Source organism: Periplaneta americana, unplaced genomic scaffold (genome assembly GCF_040183065.1).
Source record: "Periplaneta americana isolate PAMFEO1 unplaced genomic scaffold, P.americana_PAMFEO1_priV1 scaffold_32, whole genome shotgun sequence".
NCBI lineage: Eukaryota > Metazoa > Arthropoda > Insecta > Blattodea > Blattidae > Periplaneta > Periplaneta americana.
In genome coordinates, this window is record NW_027185513.1 from 31,329 (window position 1) to 58,714 (window position 27,386).

General features: G+C 35.8%; 1 protein-coding gene across 1 annotated transcript in view; it reads left to right on the forward strand.

The window, feature by feature from the left end:
- LOC138693975 (glucose dehydrogenase [FAD, quinone]-like) overlaps positions 1-25,951 on the forward strand; it is a 42,238-nt gene extending 16,287 nt beyond the window's left edge. Inside the window, exons 2-4 of the mRNA XM_069817721.1 lie at positions 6,097-6,286; positions 18,028-18,290; positions 24,414-25,951. Coding sequence (XP_069673822.1) covers positions 6,097-6,286; positions 18,028-18,290; positions 24,414-25,906 — 1,946 coding nt within the window. The 3' untranslated portion in view covers positions 25,907-25,951. The remainder of the gene's footprint in view (positions 1-6,096; positions 6,287-18,027; positions 18,291-24,413) is intronic.
- Positions 25,952-27,386: the final 1,435 nt, after the last annotated feature.

Consider the following 27,386-nt stretch of genomic DNA (forward strand, 5'->3'; position numbering starts at 1 on the left):
TTCGTGACAGAATATTAAAAGATAGGGATATTACATCAAGCCGTTCAGCAATTAATTTTCCCACGACTGTGAAAACAATGTCCTTCGCATCTCGCAAAAGTAATTTTTGCCCAGTCATGTGCGATATTTCTGTCTGAAATATTTTATAGTAGCTATGAATGACGCTTCAACTGTCCTCTCATATAAAACTGAAAAAAAGACGTCATATGTCCTTTTTTGGTCATTAAGTCACGTTCCTTACTCTGAAAAATTTAACACTCTTGCTTTATTACCTGGCGTGCTTTGTTTTGAAGTGACGTTGGAAAGCAGCTTCGAACATATTAAGTCATCACTCTCATCACTAGTACAAATAATAAATCCAAACAACATTGAAGATGTTAATGAGATTTATAAAATCCTTTAGGTATTAATTATAAAAGTTTTCTTTATCTCTATAGTGAAGATGTAGTGTTTTGGAGTTGTTAAACTATATAAATTAGAAATGTAAACGGAGTTTAACCGCTAAAGTAATAAGTTAGCAGCTTTTACTTGTTCTAATATTCGGAAACATAGTTTAGTTTGACTACCCTACTGACTTCACTTGAATCTAGTATAGATGTGGAGAAACTAGGCTTCAACTCATCCGCATTCACTGTTCATATCATGGAATTGCACGTCGATGTTTCACTAGCATTAGGCCTATCTAATATTGGCCTTTTGGTAAGAGGACGTGTTAACCATTTACTCATTTCTGAAGAATGGTACAATAACAAAAAGAAAACTTTGCTAAAATGTTAAACTTATTTTGCAATAATATGAAAATATGAATTACATATACTCGTAGCAATGTTAATACATCTTCGTTCATAAACCACTTGGAGCAGATTTACATAATTATTTACAAAATAAGCCTTTAGAGATTAATAGTTTTGTCTATTACTCTACTCAAAATGCTATCTAACAAAATATAATGAATATCCATATTTAAATAGTTTGTCGCATCAACAATTCCTTACCTGAATTTGAGAACTACGTAACTAGACTTTTTACACGGACAAAAAATTTCTTGCATTGGCTGGACTCAACACCGGTTACAATACGACACAAGTAATTTTTCTATATTTTCTGGCAGAAGATTACACATTTTTCAGTTAATATTGTTCTCTAAGATGAAAAACCTATATACTTCATAAGAGGAGAAATTAAGTAGACAGCAAAATTGGTCCTTGAAACCAGTTTGAAATATTAATTTATAATTAAAAATGCAAAAATCCAACACTGGACTCGAAAGAATGAGCAAACGTGGACAAGAAATCACTTAATATGTTTCCGCTTTTCGAATTCATTGACGCTACGAGTTCAATGACCCTCAAGGGTAATTCTGAAATAATCTATCCTGAGCAAGATTAAGTCATTCCCTAGCACAGGGTTGCAGAACTGGGGAAGAGAGGTGTGAAAGCATGGGGAAAGCGTTTATTCCTTCGTACACAAGACAGGAGCCTTCAATGACGTTTCTGAATACCTATCTCTTCTCCCCTATCCTACAATGACGCTTGAGTTGAAGGGAAGGAATGAGTTACGTGTTTCGGCTTGTGACGTGTGCTACAATTCAAAATTCAAAATTCAAAATTCAAATTCATATTTATTCATAATTTACATTTGAAATGGTACATTTGAACAGATACCGAAAATAAGCATATGCTCGTGCTCGGGTGCAGTCTAATAGAGTCTACATAAATTTTACAGACATCAATAATAATGTTGATGATAGAAATAATAGCAATAATAATAATAATAATAATAATAATAATAATAATAATAATAATAGAATAACAGTGACGGAGGTAATACAAAGATAGTAATACAAATTAATTAATTAATAATAATGATAATAATAATAATAATAATAATAATAATAATAATAAAATACATATATTAACAATAATAAAGTAATGACAAACTGACAAAATAAAATATAAAACCACTTAGCGAGAGTTAACACAACTTAATATAAGCGTATAATAACCAGAATAAAAATAACGAACTCGAAAATCAACAAAAAAGTTCGTTGTATCCCAGACGACAGCAACCGCCGTATTGACATTGTGTTATGCATTAGGAGGGGCAGTCGAAGATCTACATCCTGACGTTCTCTTCGAATCTTCTCATACAATCATAGGAAGTTAATGCTGAAAAACAAAGTGTCTCGAGTCATTATTACCAGGATAAATACAAATAATACTGAAATATATTAATCAAGTTTCAGTTATAGATTTCCCCTTTGGTGCAAGAGGTATCATATCAAAATATTTTATGAAAGGCGGGGAAAATATAAATTTTAAGAACTCGCTAGTGACAGAGATAGTGACAAGTACATTCAAGTGTATCTGTGGCAATGCTTAGAAATCATATATGTGGAAACATTCACTGTTATTAATTAAGAAAATGATCTTTTTATATTTATTACAATGTTTTATCTAATAGTCTTAGCATGCAGGCTTTCACGGCCGATGTCTAGTTGAAACAGAGCTTCCGGGCTAAGATGCCGTGGTCTACTGGTGCTGACGTTACCAGACGTTTCGTCTACTTCTACGGCAGACATCTTCAGTGGTTAGGTATCCTCGGTCGAAGTCTTCTGCTCGGGATACCTGTAGCAACTGATGACATGACTGGTTGCTCGTCCTTATTTATAGCGCCGAGACTTGGTGTTCCGTAGAAATAAGGACGAGCAGCATGTCATCAGTTGCTACAGGTATCCCGAGCAGAAGACTTCGACCGAGGATACCTAACCACTGAAGATGTCTGCCGTAGAAGTAGACGAAAAGTCTGGTAACGTCAGCACCAGCAGACCACGGCATCTTAGCCCGGAAGCTCTGTTTCAACTTTTATCTAATAGCTTACATACATCAGATAAATACAACATATATTAGTAACATATAATGCTAGCAACATTTAAAATAATAATAAAATTAAACAAAATATCATACAAACATTTTCACTTTATTTTTAAACTTAAGCATGTATAAATTGCTTAGGTCTGGATTATTGAAGCACAGTTTAGCATCGGTGCCTAGCATCGTATTCCACCTCCCTCAAATTCATTTGAATATTATCCTCTCATCTACGTGTCGACCTCCCCACAGGTCTTTTACCCTCAGGTCTTCCAACTAAGACTCTATATGCATTTCTGGATTCACCCGTAAGTGTTTCATGCCGCGCTCTTTAAAAATTAAACGTATACTCGTAATTACGCATCTAAATGAAGCTCAAAAATATAATATATTTTACTGGATTGCTTCTCATTTGGCATCATAGAAAATAAAGAAGTTTACTATTTGGCAGATAAAGGAACAGACATGTTCATTCCCAAAAGCAATCATCTATCTTTTTATTCTACAAAAAAAAAAATAAAAAATAAAAAATAAAAAAATAAAATACGAAGTCTAGTTTCAAGTCTCAAAAATTACTCTTTCTGAGCAAAATATCCCAACAGAAAATGTAAGATGATGTTGTAAATATGAAGAACAGTATTCCGGAGGTTCGAAGGAGCGAAATATTGTCGCAGGAATCCCCATAATTTCTCGCCATGACTACCTATACCTGTTTTTTATGGGACATGACAGTTAAGCGACCGAGCTTGGAACTACAGCGTTATGTTGCCAATAATGAGCAACCACGAGATCAGCTGATGTGAGCTAGCAGTTGACGTTGGCTAGCTAACGTTAAAACTTTGTCAACTGACGCGAAGGTATAAAATAATACAAGAACCGACAGAGAATGAAACTCGAAACATATTAATACTGCTATTGTGTACACAACAAATGGCGCCAAGAGAGCTATTCAACACTCATCACATGGGAACTGTAACTTTGGCAACTCAACCGTTGCCACCAAAGCAACAGGCCTCCAACGCAATGTCAGCATATTCCGAATCTCACCGGACCGGTGGACAACAATGACGTCACGCTGCAGCGAAATAGGAACAACACTGCTGGAAGGATCGATGGCTGTCATGGCGACTGTATAAGTTGTTGTCTGTGCTACGCTAGCAAAATTTTGCGAAATTTCCGTACTGCCATCTCGTTCAAAGAAAAGAGAGCATAAACAATTTATTTCTTGAACCGGTAGTAATAACTGGTCCGTTGACATGTTCGCTCATAAGCCATTAACATATTGTTTTTACGTTGTGCTCATTACAAACAGAACACACCGCCATGACATAACAGTGCACGATGTCATTCGTCTGCTAATTCCCGCCCTATACAAGAACCAATGAGATTCACTGATGGCGGCTGATGGAGACTGCCACCACCTCTGCAAGCTGATGGCACCGGTGCAACACCGGTGGAGCATTAGTGACTCCATCGGGGAAATTCGGAACACCGTGATTGCTCAGCGCTGAGATTCGGAATACGCTCTGTGATACGTATGTTTTTCCGTTCGCAACGCTAATGCCATGTTCCATCTTTGTAAGAAACAGGTATAACAGAGTATCTACACCCGGTCGACGTCACCGGTTCACTAACTGCATGCTGTGAAAGGAGGACGCTACTATGAATTGCGACCACGTCAAGCAGTGTGGAGTACTCCAGAGTCACTAGAGTAAAAACATTGGGAGGCGAGAATACCCTTGTCGTTGTACATTGATGTTCAAAGATATCTGACCTACGATTTTCTGGCCTTGTAAGCGAACTTTCTAATCACGATATAAATCAGAACCAAAGATATAACACACTGACAAACTTTATAATAGTTCCATTAGGCCCGGTTGCAGAAACACAGATCAAATATGATTGGCGATCAAGAAGGGTTTTATTGGCCATCAGGTCTATTTCTGTTGCAGAAAGAACAATCAGTATTTGATCGGAGATCAGTCTTCCATCAGATTTGATCAACAGATTTTTGCTGGCTAAGTGACTGATCATTGATCAAGTATTTATGTTGTTCTCTTTATAGTACATTTATTGTAATTTATATAGTAAATAGTTATAGCGTAACAATATTCTTCTGATGAAAAAATTTTAGAATGAAGAAATATTATTAAGAAGAAGGCATTTCCGTGATAAACGTAAATTGTTTTTATGTATAATGACAGAATTTGAGCAAAGATATAGGTTAAGTAAGGATTCGTGTGTTTTGTTACTATCAAAAATTGAAACACATATATGCACACAGACAAATCGAAACCTTCCACTTTCTCCTATGAACGAAGTTCTAATAACGCTGAGATTTTATGCTTTTGGAATTTTTCAGGCAGTCTTGGATGATCTTGTTGGGGTCCACAAATTAACTATTTGTCGATAGTTAGGAATGTTACGTGTGAAATTGCTTTGTTATCGCAGGATTTCATAAAGCCCCCAACATCAGACAGGGAACGATTTGAAATCGAGAGAGAATTTTCAGCCATGTCAGGATTTCCAAGAGTAATTGGTTGTATAGACTGCTCACATCCCCATCTAATCACCTGGTTGAAATTATGTCGAAATTTATCGAAATAGAAAAGGTTTCTTTTCTTTTGAACGTACAGGTAATATGTAGCCTACACCATCATTGGAATTCTGGAATGTTGTAGCCCGTTGGCAGGGTTCTACACATGACAACACAATATTTTTAAGGAGTAGGTTACGAGCTCAATTTGTAAACAGAGAGATGGGAAACGGAATTCTTTTGGGCTATGGAGGCTATGCATGTACCAATTTCTTGTCGACTACCCTAGAAAATCCCACAACAGAAGCCACCTCACGTTTTTTTTGCTTCATTTTTTTTTTCACTCAACAGAAGCTCACTGACTGGACACCGTACTCAAAGACACACCGCAGGAAAGCTAGCGTAGGGAACGTTAAGTGCGAGTGTCTTACATTTTCCGCAGTCTGGGTTGTGGTTGGCAGATTGCTGACGTGACGTGTATAGGAGGTTGTACCATTCTCAGCTATACTATCAACAGATGCTCGCAGACTGTGTATTGTACTCAAGGACACACGCCAGGAAAACTGGCGTCAGTAATAATAATTAATCCGACAAATATTTATATAAAATGATTGCTTTATAAGATACTTATATAAAATGATTGCTTTATAAGATACAAGTCTCAGTATCTACTCTTTGATTGGATTTCAGACGAACAAAAGCTAGTCATGACAACGTGTGGTGCGGCGAATGCATTGTACAGTCTGATGAGTCTGGTGGGCTTGTACCTCGGCAACCAAGAGGTCTCCGACGTCACCTCGCCGCTGGAGCTCAGTGCAGACGGTGACTACGACTTCATCATCATTGGCGCCGGAACAGCCGGCTGCGTGCTGGCGAACAGGTGAGCGATTATCGTAGCGTTGTTCAGGACATTATAACATGTTTATGTTGCACTTGTTAGGACCTATTTTTCTTCTTTTTGTTGTTCTCCTCTTTACTCTTTTTCCTGCCAATGAGTACAATTTTAAGTGCATGATTTATAATAGGATTTTTATGTGAAGTGTTTCTTGCTCCACTTCTGTCTTCTCTCACTCTACTGAATGCCTAGAGACAGTGTATGTTCAAACTGATCGACGAAAAATAAGTGTAGAAAAATTTAATACCTGTAAGGGGCAGGAACTAAAACTTGAGATATTTTACCCAATTAATACGCATAATGCTTAAGCAAATGGACTCGTAATTAAATTATTTAAAAACCTTGTGCACAGATTTAAATATCAAATTTGGGAATAAATGTGCAGTGTGCTGTAAAGGAATTGATAAAATGTTACTACACAATATTTTGATACAGAATTTATCAGAGACTATGCAAAAAGTATGTACTTACTGATGAAGATGTCTTACTATGATATTTCGGTGTGGTAAATCTCGAGCGATACAAGCTCGTCAAATAAGGCGATTGGGTTAATCGCTACAGACCCGCAGAATACGAAGAAAATTGTGCGAAATACGAGAGTAATTTTGACAAATTATGAAATAAATACTTCAATGTTAAAATATCTTCGTTGCTAAACCATTTGTAGAAGGTTTACATCATTATTTACGAAATGAGCCTCTAGAAATTAACAATTTTTTCTGTATTAAACAAATAAAATACAAAAAAAAATTACGTAATTAACCGTTTTTGAGTATCACTAAGCCCTTATCGTAATGCAAGAGGCAGGTAGTTCGATTTCGTACACTGGAGAGAACGAAAAAATAGTTCTTACATTAGCAGGACTGAACACTGTTTACAACACAACAAAAGTAACTTTTCCACATTTTCTGGCAAAAGATTACACCTCATGACAATTAATAATGTTTTCTACCTATGAAGTTACAAAAAGAGGAGAAATAAAGTGGGCAGCAAATTTGATAATTGAAATCTGTTTAAAACATTAAGTAAGTAGATATGACAACACTAAAGAATTTCATGGGATTCAAAAGAATGAGGAAAGGTGGAATAGCAAACACTTATATCGTTCTGGCTTCTAGAATTGTTTGACGCTACTAGTGCAATGATTCTAAATCGAGCTTTGGGAATCCTGGAATTTTGGTAGAATAGATTTCAAAAAGGCATACGACTCGGTTAAGATAGAAGTTTTATATGATATTCTTATTGAATTTGGTATTCCCAAGAAACTAGTTCGATTAATTAAAATGTGTCTCAGTGAAACGTACAGCAGAGTCCGTATAGGTCAGTTTCTGTCAGATGCGTTTCCAATTAACTGTGGGCTAAAGCAAGGAGATGCACTATCACCTTTACTTTTTAACTTTGCTCTAGAGTATGCCATTAGGAAAGTCCAGGATAACAGAGAGGGTTCGGAATTGAACGGGTTACATCAGCTGCTTGTCTATGCGGATGACGTGAATATGTTAGGAGAAAATCCACAAACGATTAGGGAAAACACGGGAATTTTACTTGAAGCAAGTAAAGAGATAGGTTTGGAAGTAAATTCCGAAAAGACAAATTATATGATTATGTCTCGTGACGAGAATATTGCACGAAATGGAAATAAAAAAATTGGAAATTTATCTTTTGAAGAGGTGGAGAAGTTCAAATATCTTGGAGCAACAGTAACGAATATAAATGATACTCGGGACGAAATTAAACACACAATTAATATGGGAAATGCCTGTTATTATTCGGTTGAGAAGCTTTTATCATCCAGTCTGCTGTAAAAAAATCTGAAAGTTAGAATTTATAAAACAGTTATATTCCCGGTTGTTCTATATGGTTGTGAAACTCGGATTCTCACATTGAGAGAGGAACATAGGTTAAGGGTGTTTGAGAATAAGGTGCTTAGGAAAATATTTGGGGCTAGGAGGGATGAAGCTACAGGAGAATGAGGAAAGTTACACAACACAGAACTGCACGCATTGTATTCTTCACCTGACATAATTAGGAACATTAAATCCAGACGTTTGAGATGGCAGGGCATGTAGCACGTATGATCGAATCCAGAAATGCATATAGAGTGTTAGTTTGGAGGCCGGAGGGAAAAATCCTTTAGGGAGCCGAGACGTAGATGGGACGATATTAAAATGGATGTGAGGGATGTAGGATATGATGAAAGAGAATGGATTAATCTTGCTCAGGATAGGGACCAATGGCGGGCTTATGTGAGGGCGGCAATGAACCTCCGGGTTCCTTAAATACCAGTAAGTAGTAGTAGCAGCAGCAGCAGCAGCAGCAGCAGCAGCAGCAGTAGCAGTAGCAGTAGCAGTAGCAGTAGCAGTAGCAGTAGTAGTAGTAGTAGTAGTAGTAGTAGATGGCTTTAGTTTTAGAAGTGTTTCCTGGAAAACATCTCTATTGTTTCCTCATAATACCTGAAAGCAAAGTTCAATGGTAGTTACAAATATAGTAAAGGACGGGAAAATTCTGGCAAAACATGAAAATATAATAGTATTAAGATTTTTATCAAATCTGAAAGTTTTACCAAAACATTACAGAATGTGAAAATGTTTCGTGTTAATTGCATTCTACACATTGTGAGTTGTGAAAATCCTCTTTCGCATACGACCAGCAGTAATGGTTTAGATTTTAGACTATGAAATTTCATATTTTTTCTACCTCTGGTAAAAACCAAGCCTTCATCATGCGCGTCCTTCAACTATATATGTGAATGATAAGGCGCCTGCTGCAACTCAGCGATAACCCTCTTACATTTTGAATACTATGTTGTTTCTAAAAGTGTAATTAAGATAGAACCTGTATACAATTGTCCCATCTATCTTGTGCACCTATTATAACATTTTTGTTTGGACAGGTATTGGAATTTTTGTTTTTGAGAGTTATGTTAGAACGGAATGCTAACATGAGTGTAGAGATTTGGTGCATGTAACTACATTATGGTACAAGATACACGCGACGTCATCAATTTTTCAAATAGCACTTCATACTTTAATCATGTTACATTGATTACACAGATTAAGACGAGTTAAAAATTGTATCACAATTTCACTTTCCCAACAATAACAACAAAATGAAAAATGAAAGCCATCAGAAAGTGTCGTTTGTTGTGGCGCCCCATTTATCTTGTGCATTAATTTATACAAAACGAAAGACGACTGACGTCCGTACACGTCGTGTGTTTGTGTGTTTGCCCTCTAACATGTAAACAAACCACAACTGTCGACCCCACATTACACGTACAGTGGCCTGCACGTTCTCCGGACCTGTCGCCACTCGACTTCTTCCTGTGAGGAACTGTAAAAAACAGTGTGTACTAGAACATTCTAACAACACCAGACGACATGCAGCAACGCATTCGACAGGCTTGTGTGTTCATTCAGCCAGCAAAATGCGTGGCCGCCATACCGTCTTTCGGTGAACGCCTTCGAATGCGCATTAATGTGAATGGTCACCATTTGGAACATCCTCAGTGACTCTCAAAGCATAGCATTATCATATTGGAAGTACGTTTTTGTTTCGTTTTGTTATTGTTATTGATTAGGAAGGTAACATTTTGATACATTTTTGAACTCATCTTAATACGTGTAATCAATGTAACATGATTAAAGTATGTAGTGCTATTTGAGAAATTGATTATGTCACTTATCTTGTACCATAATATAGTTACATGCACCGAATCTCCATATTCATGTTAGCCCTTCGTTCTAACTTAACTCTCAAAAACAAAAATTCCAATACCTATCCAAACAAAAAAGCTATAATAGGTGCATAAGATAAATGGGACATTCTGTATGATTCCTGTATTCTTGTTTTGACAGCCGAAAATTTGGAATGGTTTTTTCGCATAATTGCGTGGTCGAAAAATTTGCCACCTTTTTTTTTTTTTTTTTTTTAATTTATTGGATAATGTTCCATTGTAATTATGAAAATATGTACGAAGTGCTCTTTCTATGATATAACATTTATAATAAGTAGAGTAATCTAAATTAATAGTGGAAATGTTACGAAGATATGAATATAAAATCATTTTCAATGACAAATGCACTGCTATCAATGTCCTGTTACACATATTATATATTTCATAGAGCACTATACAATAATGAAAAAAATAAATAGATTATTGACTCTTTTTCTACCGTCGCTCCGGCGAGATATAGGCCTCATAATGCTACCAGTTCCCTGACGTAAGCATGTTTATACACTTTAGTGTACGTTGAACATTCGTGCTCACTTTAAATTTAGCGTTAATCGATCATTAAACATTTAGGTCCTCATAATGAATTTCTTTCTGCGAACCCACAGCTTCTGTTAGTCTTTTTCACTACATGATGAAGAACAGATGGAAATTAGACGTGCTGTTACGCAAGAATACATTTCACTAAAGCACTATATTTCCCAAGCAGAACAATCCGCCATGTTGATTCCCAAACGAGTGACATGACATGACGTCTGTGTGGCGGAAATAACAATACGGACAGGGAAAGATCTGATGTGGATGCAGTTTAGTTTTAGACAATAAACTACGTTATTAATTTTACGCAATGGTCGGTTGTTCGGCTCCAAATTGTAGAAATAATTGTAGGTATGGAGTGTACAAATTGCACCATTTTCTTGCTGACAAATAAATAAGAAAAAAGTAGCTCATAAATTCGAGATGCAATGATTGGACGCCAACAATATATAATTTACGTTTATAATATAAATGTAATTCAACATATCTTATCGTAATATTCCAAGAAATGAAATGTGATTTAAATATTTGCATTCAGGGGATTCTAAGTGCATTCACTGAAACATTTATGCAGGCTAGACTACTTTATATACAGAGTTTAATTCATTGTTGTCACTGATAGCCTAATGGTCAAAATGCTGGTTAAGTCAGAAGTTCGAAGGTTGGAGTCTCACGTGCAGATTATTTTTTTAGCTGTAATTGCTATCTACCTTTAAATTAAATTATTGATTAATTTTAATTGAAATATTAATTGGCACAGTATTTACTTTACTTAGCCCATTTTTAATACATTAATTTTCATCGATACATTAATTGAAGGCCATGTATTGTGGGTCCCTATCACCACGGCATGGCGCGTCCTCAGATTGCGGATAGAGGAGACGGCCTCCAGATATGGAGGGTAGCTGCGAATATATTGAATAAGCAGTCGTGGACAGCCGATAAGGGGTGGTCCTCCAGCTTGGGGGTTGGGCGAAGGGCTAACAACCCATCACCGTAAAAAACAGCTTGTTACGTATCCCTATAATAAGCCTCGGAATAGGACTGATTCTCTGGCACGACCACAGCAAAGGAATAAGGTTTTGAGATTTGGCACTTGGAACGTAACTAGTCTTTATAGAACAGGAGGGGTAACATTAGTAGCTAAAGAACTAGCTAGATATAGAATAGACTTCGTGGGAGTACAAGAGGTTAGGTTAGATGGGAATGGCATATCACAAATAGGAGATTACTTGTTGTATTATGGGGAAGGAAACAATAATCACCAATTAGGAACAGGATTCTTTGTTCATAAAAGAATAAAATCAGCAGTAAAAAAGGTCGAATTTATCAGTGACAGGTTATCATATTTAGTACTTAAGGGTAGATGGTGCGACATCATAGTTATAAATGTTCACGCCCCTACAGAAGAGAAAGACGACCATATAAAGAATAGCTTCTATGAGGAATTGGAACATACTTTTGATCAGTTACCTAGATATCACATGAAAATTTTATTGGGGGATTTCAATGCTAAAGTAGGACGGGAGGATATTTTTAGACCAACTATTGGAAAAGAGAGCCTACACGCAATTAGTAGTGACAATGGAGTTAGATTAGTCAACTTTGCCACATCGAAAAATTTAATTGTCAAAAGTACAACATTCCCCCATAAGGATATACATAAATATACTTGGACTTCTCCAGATGGATTGACACACAACCAAATAGATCACATCTTGATAGATAAACGGAGACATACTAGTATAGTAGATATTCGAACTTTCAGGGGTGCAGACTGTAATTCTGACCATTATTTGGTGATTGGAGAATTAAGAGAAAGATTATCAGTAGCCAAGCGAGTAGAGCAACAAGTTAATATTACTAAATTCAATATTTTGAAATTAAAGGACGAGAAAACTAAGCAAAATTATCAGGTCGAAATTTCGAATAGGTTTGCCACTTTAGAAAGTTCCGACGAAGTTGAGAAAGAATTAGATGTTAATAGCGTGTGGGAAAATATCAGAGATAGTATCAAAATTGCAGCTGAGCAGAGCATAGGTTATTATGAAACTAAGAAAAAGAAACCGTGGTTTGATGAATATTGTTGCATGGTAGTAGAAAGAAGGAAACAGGCAAAATTGAAATTCTTACAGGATCCAGTCGAGGAGAAGAGAGATAATTATTTCAATGAAAGACGGGAAGCAAGTCGTACACTTAGGAATAAAAAGAGAGGTTACTTGAAGGAAAAACTGAATGAGGTAGAAACAAATAGTAAGAATAAAAACATTCGAGATTTATATAAGGGTATAAAGGAATTTAAGAACGGATATCAGCCAAGGGTAAACGTGATCAAGGATGAGAATGGTGACTTGCTTGCAGACTCTCCATCAATCCTAAACAGATGGAAAAACTATTTTGCGCTACTACTAAATGTACATAGGCCAAATAGAAATGATCGGGACGAAATTGAAATACAAACTGCTGAGCCATTTATACCCGAACCCACGCTTTCAGAAGTCGAAATTGCGATAGAAAATCTGAAAAAGTACAAGTCTCCAGGTATCGATCAAATTCCAGCAGAATTAATACAAGAGGGCGGAAGCGCATTATATAGCGAAATTTATAAACTTGTACTTGCTATTTGGGAAAAGGAAATTGTACCAGAACAATGGAAGGAGTCCATAATTGTACCTATTTTTAAAAAGGGGGACAAAACCAACTGTGGTAACTTTCGAGGAATATCACTTTTGTTGACGTCGTACAAAATTTTGTCCAATATTCTTTTGAGAAGATTAACTCCGTACGTAGATGAAATTATTGGGGGTCATCAGTGCGGTTTTCGGCGTAATAGATCGACTATTGATCAGATTTTTTGTATTCGACAGATAATGGAGAAAAAATGGGAGTATAAGGGTACAGTACATCAGTTATTCATAGATTTCAAAAAGGCATATGACTCGGTTAAGAGGGAAGTATTATATGATATTCTTATTGAATTTGGTATTCCCAAGAAACTAGTTCGATTAATTAAAATGTGTCTCAGTGAAACATACAGCAGAGTCCGTATAGGTCAGTTTCTATCTGATGCTTTTCCAATTCACTGCGGGCTAAAGCAGGGAGATGCACTATCACCTTTACTTTTTAACTTCGCGCTAGAATATGCCATTAGGAAAGTTCAGGATAACAGGCAGGGTTTGGCATTGAACGGGTTACATCAGCTTCTTGTCTATGCGGATGACGTGAATATATTAGGAGAAAATACACAAACGATTAGGGAAAACACGGAAATTTTATTTGAAGCAAGTAGAGCGATCGGTTTGGAAGTAAATCCCGAAAAGACAAAGTATATGATTATGTCTCGTGACCAGAATATTGTACGAAATGGAAATATAAAAATTGGAGATTTATCCTTCGAAGAGGTGGAAAAATTCAAATATCTTGGAGCAACAGTAACAAATATAAATGACACTCGGGAGGAAATTAAACGCAGAATAAATATGGGAAATGCATGTTATTATTCGGTTGAGAAGCTCTTATCATCCAGTCTGCTGTCCAAAAATCTGAAAGTTAGAATTTATAAAACAGTTATATTACCGGTTCTTCTGTATGGTTGTGAAACTTGGACTCTCACTCTGAGAGAGGAACATAGGTTCAGGGTGTTTGAGAATAAGGTGCTAAGGAAAATATTTGGGGCTAAGCGAGATGAAGTTACAGGAGAATGGAGAAAGTTACACAACACAGAACTGCACGCATTGTATTCTTCACCTGACATAATTAGGAACATTAAATCCAGACGTTTGAGATGGGCAGGGCATGTAGCACGTATGGGCGAATCCAGAAATGCATATAGAGTGTTAGTTGGGAGACCGGAGGGAAAAAGACCTTTAGGGAGGCCGAGACGTAGATGGGAGGATAATATTAAAATGGATTTGAGGGAGGTGGGGTATGATGATAGAGACTGGATTAATCTTGCTCAGGATAGGGACCGCTGGCGGGCTTATGTGAGGGCGGCAATGAACCTTCGGGTTCCTTAAAAGCCATTTGTAAGTAAGTAAGTAACATTAATTGAAGGGCTCAGAGCCAAAGGCGACTAACCCACAATTACAAAATGAGTAAATAAGAGTTGATATTAAGTGAATCCTGACAAAAATGATTGGTTTCACAATTTATTTTAATTGGTCTACATTGAATAAATACAAAAAATAGCATGAATCTATAACAACAATGCATAGTTTTGAAAAAAGGCTTAATAATGAAAAATACAAAATTGTGGGTTGGTCGCCTTTGGCTCTGAGCCCTTCAATTCACATAGGGCCTATTTTATTTTATATTTTGAATTAGTTACTGAACTAATTAATTTTCATCTAAATATCAACTCACATGGGGTCTATTTTACTTTATATTTTTTATTTTAAAATGAACTATTTTAATTAATTTTCATTTAAATTAATGCACATAGGATTTACTTTACATTATATTTTTAATATTCTTTGAAAGTTTAATTCTTACACATGGATTTACTTAATTATTGTATTTGCTTACTTCACGAGCAACTATAGTGAAAGCTTAGTGTCTTCGAACCTCAAACATGCTTATATAATCTTGTCCTTGTACACGATCTAATGTTCAAATTGTTATGTCGCCTTAACTTTGAGATTAGAAATTATTGTTTGTTCTACTTATATATTGAAGTGCTCTACATTTCAACATGGCGAGGAGTAAATAAGTACGTAATGAAAGAAAAACCATGAAATAAAAAAGAAATTCGACCTGTAGTCTCTGAAATATTTTTTTCATAATGTGATGAAGCAATGTTTTCAGGATCTGAAAATTTATGACGAAAATCTAAGGATGATGCAGGTGGTGTGGGTGCAGAAAATGCTTTCAGTTCCACTACACGTGAAGCTTCGTATCGTTTTCCAACAAAGGAAATTTCACTTTTGTTCTTTACGACTGGCAAGATGAGAGATGTAGAGAGAAACCAAGTCAGGTACCAACCGGTCCACTCAAGCTGCAATAGCTGCCGGTCGACGTATTGTCTTTCGTCATTTGTCAACAACTGAAAAATGGTGCGAGTATTTCTGTCCAATTCTAAGTTTTCATAAAATATACTCTACTATATTTACATTGCAATAATCATCCAGTCTGCTGTCAAAAAATCTGAAAGTTAGAATTTATAAAACAGTTATATTACCGGTTGTTCTTTATGGTTGTGAAACTTGGACTCTCACTTTGAGAGAGGAACGTAGGTTAAGGGTGTTTGAGAATAAGGTGCTTAGGAAAATATTTGGGGTTAAGAGGGATGAAGTTACAGGAGAATGGAGAAAGTTACACAACACAGAGCTGCACGCATTGTATTCTTCACCTGACATAATTAGGAACATTAAATCCAGACGTATGAGATGGGCAGGGCATGTAGCACGTATGGGTGAATCCAGAAATGCATATAGAGTGTTAGTTGGGAGGCCAGAGGGGAAAATACCTTTGGGGAGGCCGAGATGTAGATGGAAAGTTAATATTAAAATTGATTTGAGGGAGGTGGGATATGATGATAGAGACTGGATTAATCTTGCTCAGGATAGGGACCATTGGCGGGCTTATGTGAGGGCGGCAATGAACCTGTGGGGTCCTTAAAAGCCAGTAAGTAAGTAAGTAATAATTACAATACTCCACACACACAAATTGTTTCAGCATGAAGGGGAAATTCTTGAATCAATTATTGTGCATTTTCTGTGCTCCAGCGTCTATAGTTTTGTGAGCAAATAGAACCATGAATAGTAACCCAACTCTCAAATGAATAAAATGATTAAATACGAAGCAGAAATTTCATGACCAATATTTTGGTAAACCCAGTTACAGGAATTCACACAGCATAAAGTGCTTTGTCATGCGATTGTAATTGTGGACTACAACACTATGGAAGATTTCAATTTTAGTAATTTAGTAGCTCTATGGCCAGATATTTTTGAAACTCCTTCTTCCTGTGAAACACGACGTCAAGATTTATTTCGAGAACGCTTTAATGATTGTCCAATTTCACCAAGTTTTTTTCCGTTAGAATATATATTTTTAGCAAAATAATTCTATCATTTTGTTGATCCAAATTCCGCAAATCTCAAACAATTTTTCTTCTACATCCCTATGTGGATCTGAAACGTCAGGAAATTGTTCTACAAATTGCCTACACTCTTCAATACAAGACTTTGTTTTCACTTAAGTGTCATACGTAAAAATTATCTGTTCTAATGTTAACTTTCTGGTTGGCATTTCAATGAAGTACAGTAGATTTCATTCACACACACTAGTACTGAAGACATTTGCACATGGCACATTAAGAGCCGTTGTAATTCACAAAAAAATACTATTAAATGCATCTGCATGTTAAGATCTGCTGTCATAGGCGGAGATACTGGGGAGCAATGCCCGCCAGGTCAAAATGATATAGGGTCTAGACTAGTCATTTCCAACTGACCAACCTGTGACGTCAGAGCGCGTTTCCCTTCTAGGAGCAGATCTTTTAGAGCACGTTAAGGAGAGTAATGTGTCTCCGCTACTATTTAAACATCTACATCCCTTCCAATGCCACTCCTCTTACTTTGCTCTTTCACCTATGTTTCCCCTTTCGAAGGGCACGAGAGCAGAGACATGTGATGTAATAGAGCCAGCAGTTGGAAATGCCTGTTCTAGACTAGTCTACTGTCTCTCTCTAACTTTCGGTTTGAAGAAAGCAAAATAAAATTCTGCTGAGTAATAATAGGTTTAACTGCAAATAAATATACAAATCAACGTTTACGTAAACATTGTGTGTCAATATACAGGAAATGTTATGCGATTTATCTTTCTAAACTATGAGTAAGAAAAAACTGGGACAAGACGGAAACATTTTTTAGAGAAAGAGTTCACTCATTCACTTCATGTGATAACGAGTTCGTGAGATATCAGTTCCTTTTTCAAAAGTGTAGAAGAAAGTGGAAATAAACGTATTAGTAAGTCCACCGAGTTGGAGTAACGGTGAACACGTCTGACTGTGAAACGAGCGGGCCTGTGTTCAAATCCTGTTTGGGACAAGTTACCCGGTTGGGGCTTTTTCAGTGGTTTTCTCTCAATCAATTGAAGAAGAATGCTAGGTAACCTTCGACACATTTCCTCATCATTAATTCACACATCATCACCATCCATACGACAGCCCGGTTTAAGTTCACGATACGGCGTGCTGTACTTGTACAAGAATGCGGTCGTTTTGCTACCCAATCTTTCACAGAATAGTAGTGGTAAACACAATAAACCTGAGGTTGCTGTGTAAGCCTTCGGGTCCCTTCTCCTTTCAAAAAAATATTAGGAATAATGTTGAACCTTCTAAAATTACGAATAATGGTGTGAGTTTTGATGCTTCTCGTATTATTGCGGGTGACAACATTCAACCTACAGTATTTATACCAACATAAACATATGTACGTCACTGAAAATTTTGCAGGTTGTCTGAGATACCAGAATGGAATGTTTTGCTGCTTGAAGCTGGAGGAGACGAACCCTTGGAAATGGACGTCCCTTCGTTTCGAGATTATGGTTACGAGAGTCGAATGGACTGGAATTATGAAACACAGCCTCAAGAAGACGTATGTGGTGGACAACCCTGCACATGGCCAAGAGGGAAAGCTCTCGGAGGCACAGGATCCCTCAACACCATGTTCTATAACAGAGGCAATAGAATGGACTACGACCACTGGGCGAGCTTAGGTAACGATACTATACTGCTACAATAATTATGATTAAGTAACCGACGCCATATTTTACATTATAATAGAGTCATAACGAATATCTCTAATAGTGCGATCTTAAGATCAATAATTGCAAAGAGTGTTCGCCGGAAACAAGCTCTTGCTCAGGTAGGCTAATGATGTCGATATTTTACTGTTATGGATCAAACGCGACTGCCAAGGACATGGGTGGGCAACTCGTGCTCTCGAAGTGTGAACACAACCTCAGTGCAGGTAGAACAGACTCTGTACTGTACTGTCTGTAAACATGTTTGCTCGCGTCTGCAGTAAGTGGCGGCTCGTTTTAAGTGAAAAACAATATAATCCCCAGATCATTTCCCTTTAGTGATGAGTCGAAAGAGAAAGATTTTTTATTAAGAAAGGAGATAAAGCATGTATTATGTTCTATTAACTTTCTTACGCATGACATTTTATGTTACAAATAAACATAGTGAAGGTTTTAGTAAAGAAGTACTGTCTAGATCTGCTTTAGAATAGCTAAAGGTAAAAATGGGATTTCAACAAGGTGAGACTGATATCAAATATCGTTAGCACGTTGTTCGTGCGAGTTACAGAACTGCACGACATATGATCGACTAACTAAGAGCATTTATGGATAAATTTGAAGTGTGGCAGTATTATGTAGAACATAGACAACTTCACTTTCTTTGACTATAAACTATCTTGAAGAGTGATAAGAAACTGTTCTTATCAACTATAAGATCCTACTTCAAGATCTACAGCAGAATTCACTGGTAAGTTTGGAGAAACAGTGGCAATTGAAAAGGAATCGAGATTTCTCTGATATTCTTTTGGCTACAGCCGATAGAAGATCCTGAAAGTTTATAGTTTGAATTGATAAATCTACAGAACAGCACGCCACTCAGATTCCAGCGAAATCAGGAATCGAACAGTTCACGTCAGAATTTTCAAATATACTCCTTGCTTCCGTATATAGGCCTAATGTATGTGCTTGAGTCAGAGATTAATACAAGAAAGAAGTGTAGAAGCTCTCAATGTACAGAAAGTGCTTAGAAGTAAGTTTATTTCATCTGCCGTGACATTTAAGAAATACTTCCTTGAATTTGTTATTGTTTGCGAATAGAGACTATTACATTTCTGAGAACAGAGAAATACTCTTTAATGTATAAAGACTTGTAAATTCTCGCATTCTGTTTCAAATAAGACATATAATAATAAATATTAACAAATAGTGTAATAATAAATAACTGTTGCATCTATGTTTGTTGTCTCTTGAAAAGGTGTATTCAGGTTGTGTTTCCAGTACTAAAGTAATTTACAAAGCTAGGAAATAATATAATTTTGTTATGTGTGTTTAGTACAGTCTGTCTAAAATTACTATAATTATTGTACCATGCGTCATTCTGAAATTCAAATCATGGAGCAGATATCACGACCACCTGCATGAGCCGCCAGAGGGCACAGCGGCAATGAACTGCTTTTGCAGCGAAACTACAAACAACTTGTATCTGCTGCGGCTGACTCCGTCTGTCTTTCTCTCTTTCAAGGTTTTTTTTAGCACTTTGGGAGCACGAGTTGCCCATCCATGGCCAAGGAGATAGTGTATAAATTTTCCATGAATCAAACGTGGGAAGGTTTTTTGTCGCGTAGTACGGACAGATTGCACAGGCTGAAGAAACGTCAAGGTTAGAGAATTAGTATATAACTGACTTCCATTCAGTGTAGTTCAGTTTATTTCGTGACAATGTAGTACACATTAGAACAGCGAATATTTTATTATAATATATAGTATACCGCTCAAGATAGGATACATGACGTCAGAGAGAGGAGCGAGTTTACAGTCTCGTTTCAATAATAATACTGAAGTGTCTTCTTAAGTGAACAGTTACCGAGTGAAGTTACCTATCTTATGTGTAATCTAGTTTTATTAAGATCGAACAAGCGACATCACCTATTTTAAAAATTAATCTGCTTATAAAGGAAGTCAGCATTTTGCCATAAAGGGAAAAAATATACTGCGTAAATTGTGTAAGATCAAATTTAAGTGATTAAAACCCCTCAAGAACTAAACCGTCATTGTAATTCTATAAAACATATGAAAAATGTTGATTTTTCAGCAAGCAAAGGGAGTAACAATTATTTTCAGCTACAGAAACTGAATTTTTCAGTAAATTTCAAATTGTGATATGTGCTAATATTCCGTTTTCTGAAGCTAAAAGTAATCAATTCAGAAACTTTATTAAGAAAAACACACAAAATGAGATCTCCTTAATCGAACAGCTCTCAACAAATAGTATTTACCTAACTGTTATAAAATCATCTGTAATCAATAAGTATTCTAATGTCAGATTTCCTGAAACAGCCAAAATATTAACAGAACTTTTTCAGAAGTAATTTGAGAAAAAGTGCGGCATAAATTAATAACCGTTGTTAAGAATGATTCCGGTTGTTCTCCAATCTATGGTATTAGAAATATTTTACAAGATCGCAAAGAGGCAAGCTTTATTGAATCACATTGCGCAATATTTAAAATTTGCACCAATTATTTCATGTGACGCTGAGAGAAGATTTTTCTCGATAAAAAACATTGTTTTGCGGAAAGGAGAAGAATCTCTTTTGAAACGTTTAGAAAACCTTCACTGTACATTGCAACACATCAAAAGATAAAGATGAAGACACCAACTAAGATTAATGTGAATACTCATTACAAAACGGAATATTATGTCATTCTAATTTATGTGGATTTTGGTTCAAGTACTGTATGTTGCAATTCATGTGATTTTCATTTAGTTTTCTGCCCAAGGCCAGGTCTTTCACTGCAGTGTTTCTACTCACATCTTCATAATTGAACACAGCATCTCCACCACTATCACTGTCAGTTACGGGACCGCGGTGATGCCTACGTGGAAGGTAAAGAGATTCTGCAGGCTGTAGAAAAGTTCGAGATTGGCCCGCAGGGGAATTTGTAGCGCAGGAGAGCCTTAGAGCAGGCACATCATTCCTTCCTGGGTAGCACAATGGGCCTACTCAAGCGATTCCTTAAGCGGGATTAGTATAGCATAGTAGGCCTATAGTTAGGCCTATTAGTGTGATTGACAGGTGTTCTTGCGTTAAGCGACGATTCGCTGTAATGAGATCATTGACACGATTCCAATGAGCGTCATCAGTTCCAGTATGTAGTATTCCACAGCATCCTTTGTTACACAAGTTGAGAGTTGCACCAGATTCATTATGAGCACGAGTAGGCAACGTCGCACAGTACTGATGTCGACACATTGGTCACGATAAAGAGCCTTCAATCTCCGATAAATGTCTATCAAATTGAAATTCAAATTTATTTACAATTTACATTTCAAATGAATACATATGAATAGATAACCGAAATGAGCATATGCTCGTGCTCAGGTACAGTCCAGTAGTCTATATAAATTTTACAGAGATCAATAATAATGTTGATGATAGAAATAATAGTAATAATAATAATAATAATAATAATAATAATAAAAATAATAATAATAATAAATATTATTATTATAGAATAATCGTGACGGAGATGATACAAGGACAGTAATACAAAATAATTCATTAATAATAATAGTAATAATAATAATAATAATAATAATAATAATAGTGATAAAACAAAAATATTTACAATAATAAAATAAATACTGAGACGAATAAAATAAAATATAAAACCACTAGCGAGAGTTAACACAACTTAAATAAGCATATAATAACCGGAAAAAAATGACGAACTCGAAAATCAACAGAAAAGTTCGTTGTATCGCAGACGACAACAACCGCCGTATTGACATTGTGTTGTGCATTAATGGTAGTAGGGGGGAGCCGAAAGTCTACGTTACTGCCGTTCTCTTCGAATCTTCTCGTACAATCATGGGAAGTTAATGCTGCAAAAACAAAATGTCTACGAGTCAAACTGTTCATTATTACCAGGATAAATATAAATAATAGGCTACTGAAATATATTAATCAAGTTTCAGTTATAGATCTCCCCTTTTGTGCAAGAGGCATTATATCAAAATATTTTATGAATGGCGGGGAAAATATAAATTTCAAGAACTCCGTAGTGACATGAGATAGTGACAAGTACAATCAAGTGTATCTGTGGCGATGCTAAGAAATCATTTATTGGAGATATACACTGTTATTAATTAAGAATATGATCTATTTATATTTATTACAATGTTGTATCTTAAAGGTTACATGCATCAGATAAATACAATAAAAATTAGTACCATATAATGCCAGTAACACCTAAAAAAATAATAAAATTTATCAAATATCATACAAATATTTTCACTTTATTTTTAAACTTAATGTGTAAATTGCTTAGGTCTGGATTATTTTTCAACACTGAATTGTATAGTCTTGGTCCATAATTCCTACTATGTCTTAATCCAGCTGTAGTGTGGATCGGGGGCACATTTTCTGCTGTTAAAAACTCGATCACAGCACGTTGCTTCAGATATACAGACATAGTGCTGGTACGCGCCGTCATGTTTCAGGCTATAACTCAGAGCTCTCTACTGGCAGAGATACGAAACTTGCGTCACTGAAAGCAGAAAGGACACTCAATACATTGTACTATCACTAATATTTTAAACTACTGTATATTCACAGCGACAAAAAAATGGGAAACATTACTTTTCAGCACGCCCTTATAATTCTATACTATAGACTACATTCAGTATTCAATCGGTTACATACCAGTATCAATCACCAGAGGGAACAATGCGTCGTGTAACAGTTTCATCAGTTTCGATGAATTCTGCTTGAATTCCTAAGCTAGGATGAAAAATAGGGATTTGAACATATTCTGCATGACGATATCTTGTATTAAACTTGTTAAGCAACGAATTAAATATTCACTAACTGGCAGGAGATCACTAATTCCAGTGGAATTAAAAAGTTTGTTATAATCACATTCTTCGTTCACAGATCCAGTAGTGGCAACTTAAAAATGGTCAGTTAGTGGAATATTTCATTGTTGCAAGTGTCTTTTCCTTCAGTCTCGTATTCACTACCATGCTGCGATACATGTTGCGAATTGTAATGCATTGGAATTTAAAAGTAAATTAAATGATAAAATGTGCTGTGGAAAATAATAAAGAGTAGCAGTAAAAGGGTAGGAAGAAGGATGAAAGTGGAATTAGGGGCAGAATGAAATTGAAAAAAAAAGGATAATGATTCCAAAAAGGGGGACAGTGCTGGAAAATTAGCTCTATTCTCACCTGGAGGCATTATTTCGCATTCCGGTTTCTTTCAGAGAACTCTAATTTGCATACTAAAAAGTGTGTACCTAAAAATTCTAACCGTGGTCATTACTTATTTATAAATATAAACAATGTGAACGTATATACATATACAAGGGTGAACCATAAGTAATGTCACTAATTTCATGAGGTCATTCTTTGCGATATTCCAAACACAAAAGTTTATTACAATTTTGCTCGCTTTTGCTTTCTTTTCGAGATAAAAATGTTTTTATATGAAACATTTCATTGTGTCTTATGGGAAAGCCATGGATTTAATTCTCAATATGCTTAGTCAATTTAAGAGAGCAGAGTATTAGCTATGAAAATAAATAATTAAAAAAATTAGTTTTGTCCTTTATATGTACAGAAATTTGATCCGAACAAATGTAACATTGTAAAATACCTTTGCAGAACGAAAAATTACACTTGTTCGAACCAAATTTCTGGACATTTAAAAGATAAAAACTAAAATTCTTTCAATCATTTATTATCATAATACATTTCTCTCTTAAATTGACTGAACATATTGGGAATTACATCAATGGCTTTCCCAAAACACGCTATGAAATGTTTCAAATAAAAAAATATTTAACCTGAAAAGGTAGAAAAAAGAGCAACATTTTATTCAACTTCTAAGATTAACCCTGTGAAATCAATGATATTACTTACAGTTCACTCTGTATGTATAATATTGCCTCTCATAATTTGTTTTCTTACTGTGATTACTATTGTACCAAAAATGTCTAGAATTCTTTCTTATTTTCATGCAATACCATTAAATATAAATATATTAAGTATTGTTTCATATCATTTCTATACCTTACACTAATTAATTTCACTTACAGGTAATACAGAATGGGAGTTTGAAAATGTTCTGCCATTCTTCAAGAAATCGGAGAACAACCTGGACCGAGATATAGCTAATGACACTACGTACCATAGCGTAGGAGGCTACCAGGCCGTGGGAAGGTTTCCGTATACGGATAAAAATGTTTATACATTCATTAAAGGATCTAAAGAAATGGGGTTCGAAGAAGTGGACTACAACGCTGAACCTGTTACAGGGGTCAGAGTGCTTCAATTAACCCAAGAGAATGGAGAACGCAGAAGTACCAACAGAGCTTTCCTTGAGCCTGTTAGAAATCTCAGAAATAACCTGAAAATTATTACTAATGTAAGAGTTACTAAAGTGCTCATCGATCCGGAAAAGAACAAAACGTATGGAGTAGAATATGCTCATGAACTGAACAGGACAGTCAAAGGACGTCTTCTGGCCAGAAAAGAAGTTATTATCAGTGCCGGAACTGTTAACTCTCCACAATTGCTGATGCTGTCAGGAGTTGGTCCACAAGAACTTTTGCAGAAATTAGGTATAAATGTTATTAAGAATTTGAAAGTCGGTGAGAATCTTCAGGATCATGTTACTGTGAAAGGCCTGACATTTCATCTTGAGGGTAATTCAAGCACTATGCCAAATTTAGATGAAATTGAAAGTGCATTTTCACAATATGTACAACCCCAGCGCGGAGGGCCATTTACCGGGACAGGACAAAATCAATTTGCAGGAACTATCAAGTCCAGATATGTTCCAAAAGATATCGATTATCCGGATTTGATGTTTTATCCTCTTACTGACAATAGTTCAAGTGTGTTAAGTAGCAAGTATGGTGTCACTCTACCACTGAGCTATTACAGCAGTATACCTTTTGCTATAGCGTATGCAAGGCCAAAAAGTATTGGGAAAATTACAATAGCTTCAAACGATGCTTTCGAAGCACCTCTCATTTACCCAAATTACTATAAAGCTCAGGAAGATATCAATGCCACAATTGACGGTCTGAATTTTGTAGTACAGCTTTCACAGACGAAAGCATTGAAGAGCGCTGGAGTTATCCTTGATACCACAACTCTCGAAAATTGTTCACAATATAAATTCGGCACTGATCCATACTGGGTTTGTCTAATGAAAAAATATACTTGGCCCCTTTATCATCCAGTAGGAACTTGCAAAATGGGACCCAGCAGTGATTCTTCTGCAGTTGTTGATCCGCAACTCAAGGTACATGGAGTGAATGGTTTGAGAGTAGCAGACGCTTCCATTATGCCTACGATTACAAGCGGAAATACAAACGCTCCAACCATAATGATAGCGGAAAGATGTGCAGATTTCATTAAGCAATCCTGGAACCAGAACAGGGGGGAAAGGAAGCAAAATGACGGAGCTACAGCAATAATCAGCGAACAATTAACTCAGAGGGTTCAGAAACTAGCTCAGGCTGTGACTGAATTAAAATCGTCGAAGATTGAGAAAGAGTATCAATCCTGCACAACAAAGTAAAATTACTTACAATTCTGTAATACTTTCAAACTTAATACAGGAAGAAAATTAGTATTGTGGTTATTGTGTCATGAAACAAAAACAAATATCTAATAAATTAGAATCTCTGTTGTAGAAACAAAAAGTGTATTCTAATTAATAAAGTATGATTCAGCAGAAAAATTGTCTGTGCTATTAGTAATTTTTATTTTCATCTTGTTTTACCATTATCAGTGTGTAATTTTTTGGTATTAACGAAATGTACTTAAAACTTAATTTTAAGGGTAGAAAATGCAAATCCCATAAAGAAAGTCCAAAATTAAGTGAAATATATCCGTGAATTTTCACGAAATTTATATAAATCTACGAAATTACTTCATGATCTCGATATTTTCAATAAAAACAGGTTTCATGACTCCTTCCATAAAGAAGTCAAAATTTTCTTCGTTGACGTGAATATTTCTAAATAATTGATCGTTCAGCATTATGTATGTGTTGCATCTGGCAATGATGTGAGCATAGTTTCAGGGACTACTTCCAGGTACAGTGGCTCTATATTTCCAGAGAGCAACGCAATCAGACTAGGTTCATTTTTTTCCGCAATGCTTCCTGTCGTGTGATCTTGAAGGCAGTCCTGTCACGCCCTCACATTCAAATGAAATAAACTGAATTAAGAATATACCTGTAATAAGATATATTCAGGGATGTAGTTCAGGCCTGGCGGCAGATCCAGGGAACTTTTCTGATATTCATATTATCATAAACTTATGCATTTATTAAAAGTAATATTTGATTCATATTTTTAATCAATAAAGTGACGTGGAATTCACACACATAACCTCTTTTTCTAGATTCGAACCAATGTATTTTCGTCTGACAACCCATTATTATTCCTGCTGAAACTGTGATAATGATGATGATGATTATTATTATTAATGATTAGTATTAAATTATTATTATTACCATTATTGTTATTATTAAGACGGCGATGACGAAAATAACTAGTACTACCGAAATTCCAAAGCAAGGGCACCATTCTGTTTAGAAATAGATCACTGATTATATTTAATGATGAAAAAAAAATTGATTTTAAAGGGGTTATTTCCATAATAATTTTAAAAACGTTATTTGATTACATAACATATTCATTTTGTATGAGGTCTCGCCCACCTCATTGAATATTACACGGCTACTATGAAGTAGCCAATATGTATTATAACTATTTAATACGAGAAAAATTCGTACCGGCACCGGGAATCGAACCCAGGACCTCTCAGCTCAGCGCACAGAGCTGAGAGGTCCTGGGTTCGATTCCCGGTGCCGGTACGAATTTTTTCTCATATTAAATAGTAGTTATTTGATTATTTTTAAAATTTCTTTAAGAAGCAGAATATTCACGAAATTTCTTGTTTTTTTACGGAATAGTCATCGAAATCAAATCATTTCAATCGCCGAAATCAGGTAAAATTATCACCACAAAGTCACAACCCTGGTTATCATT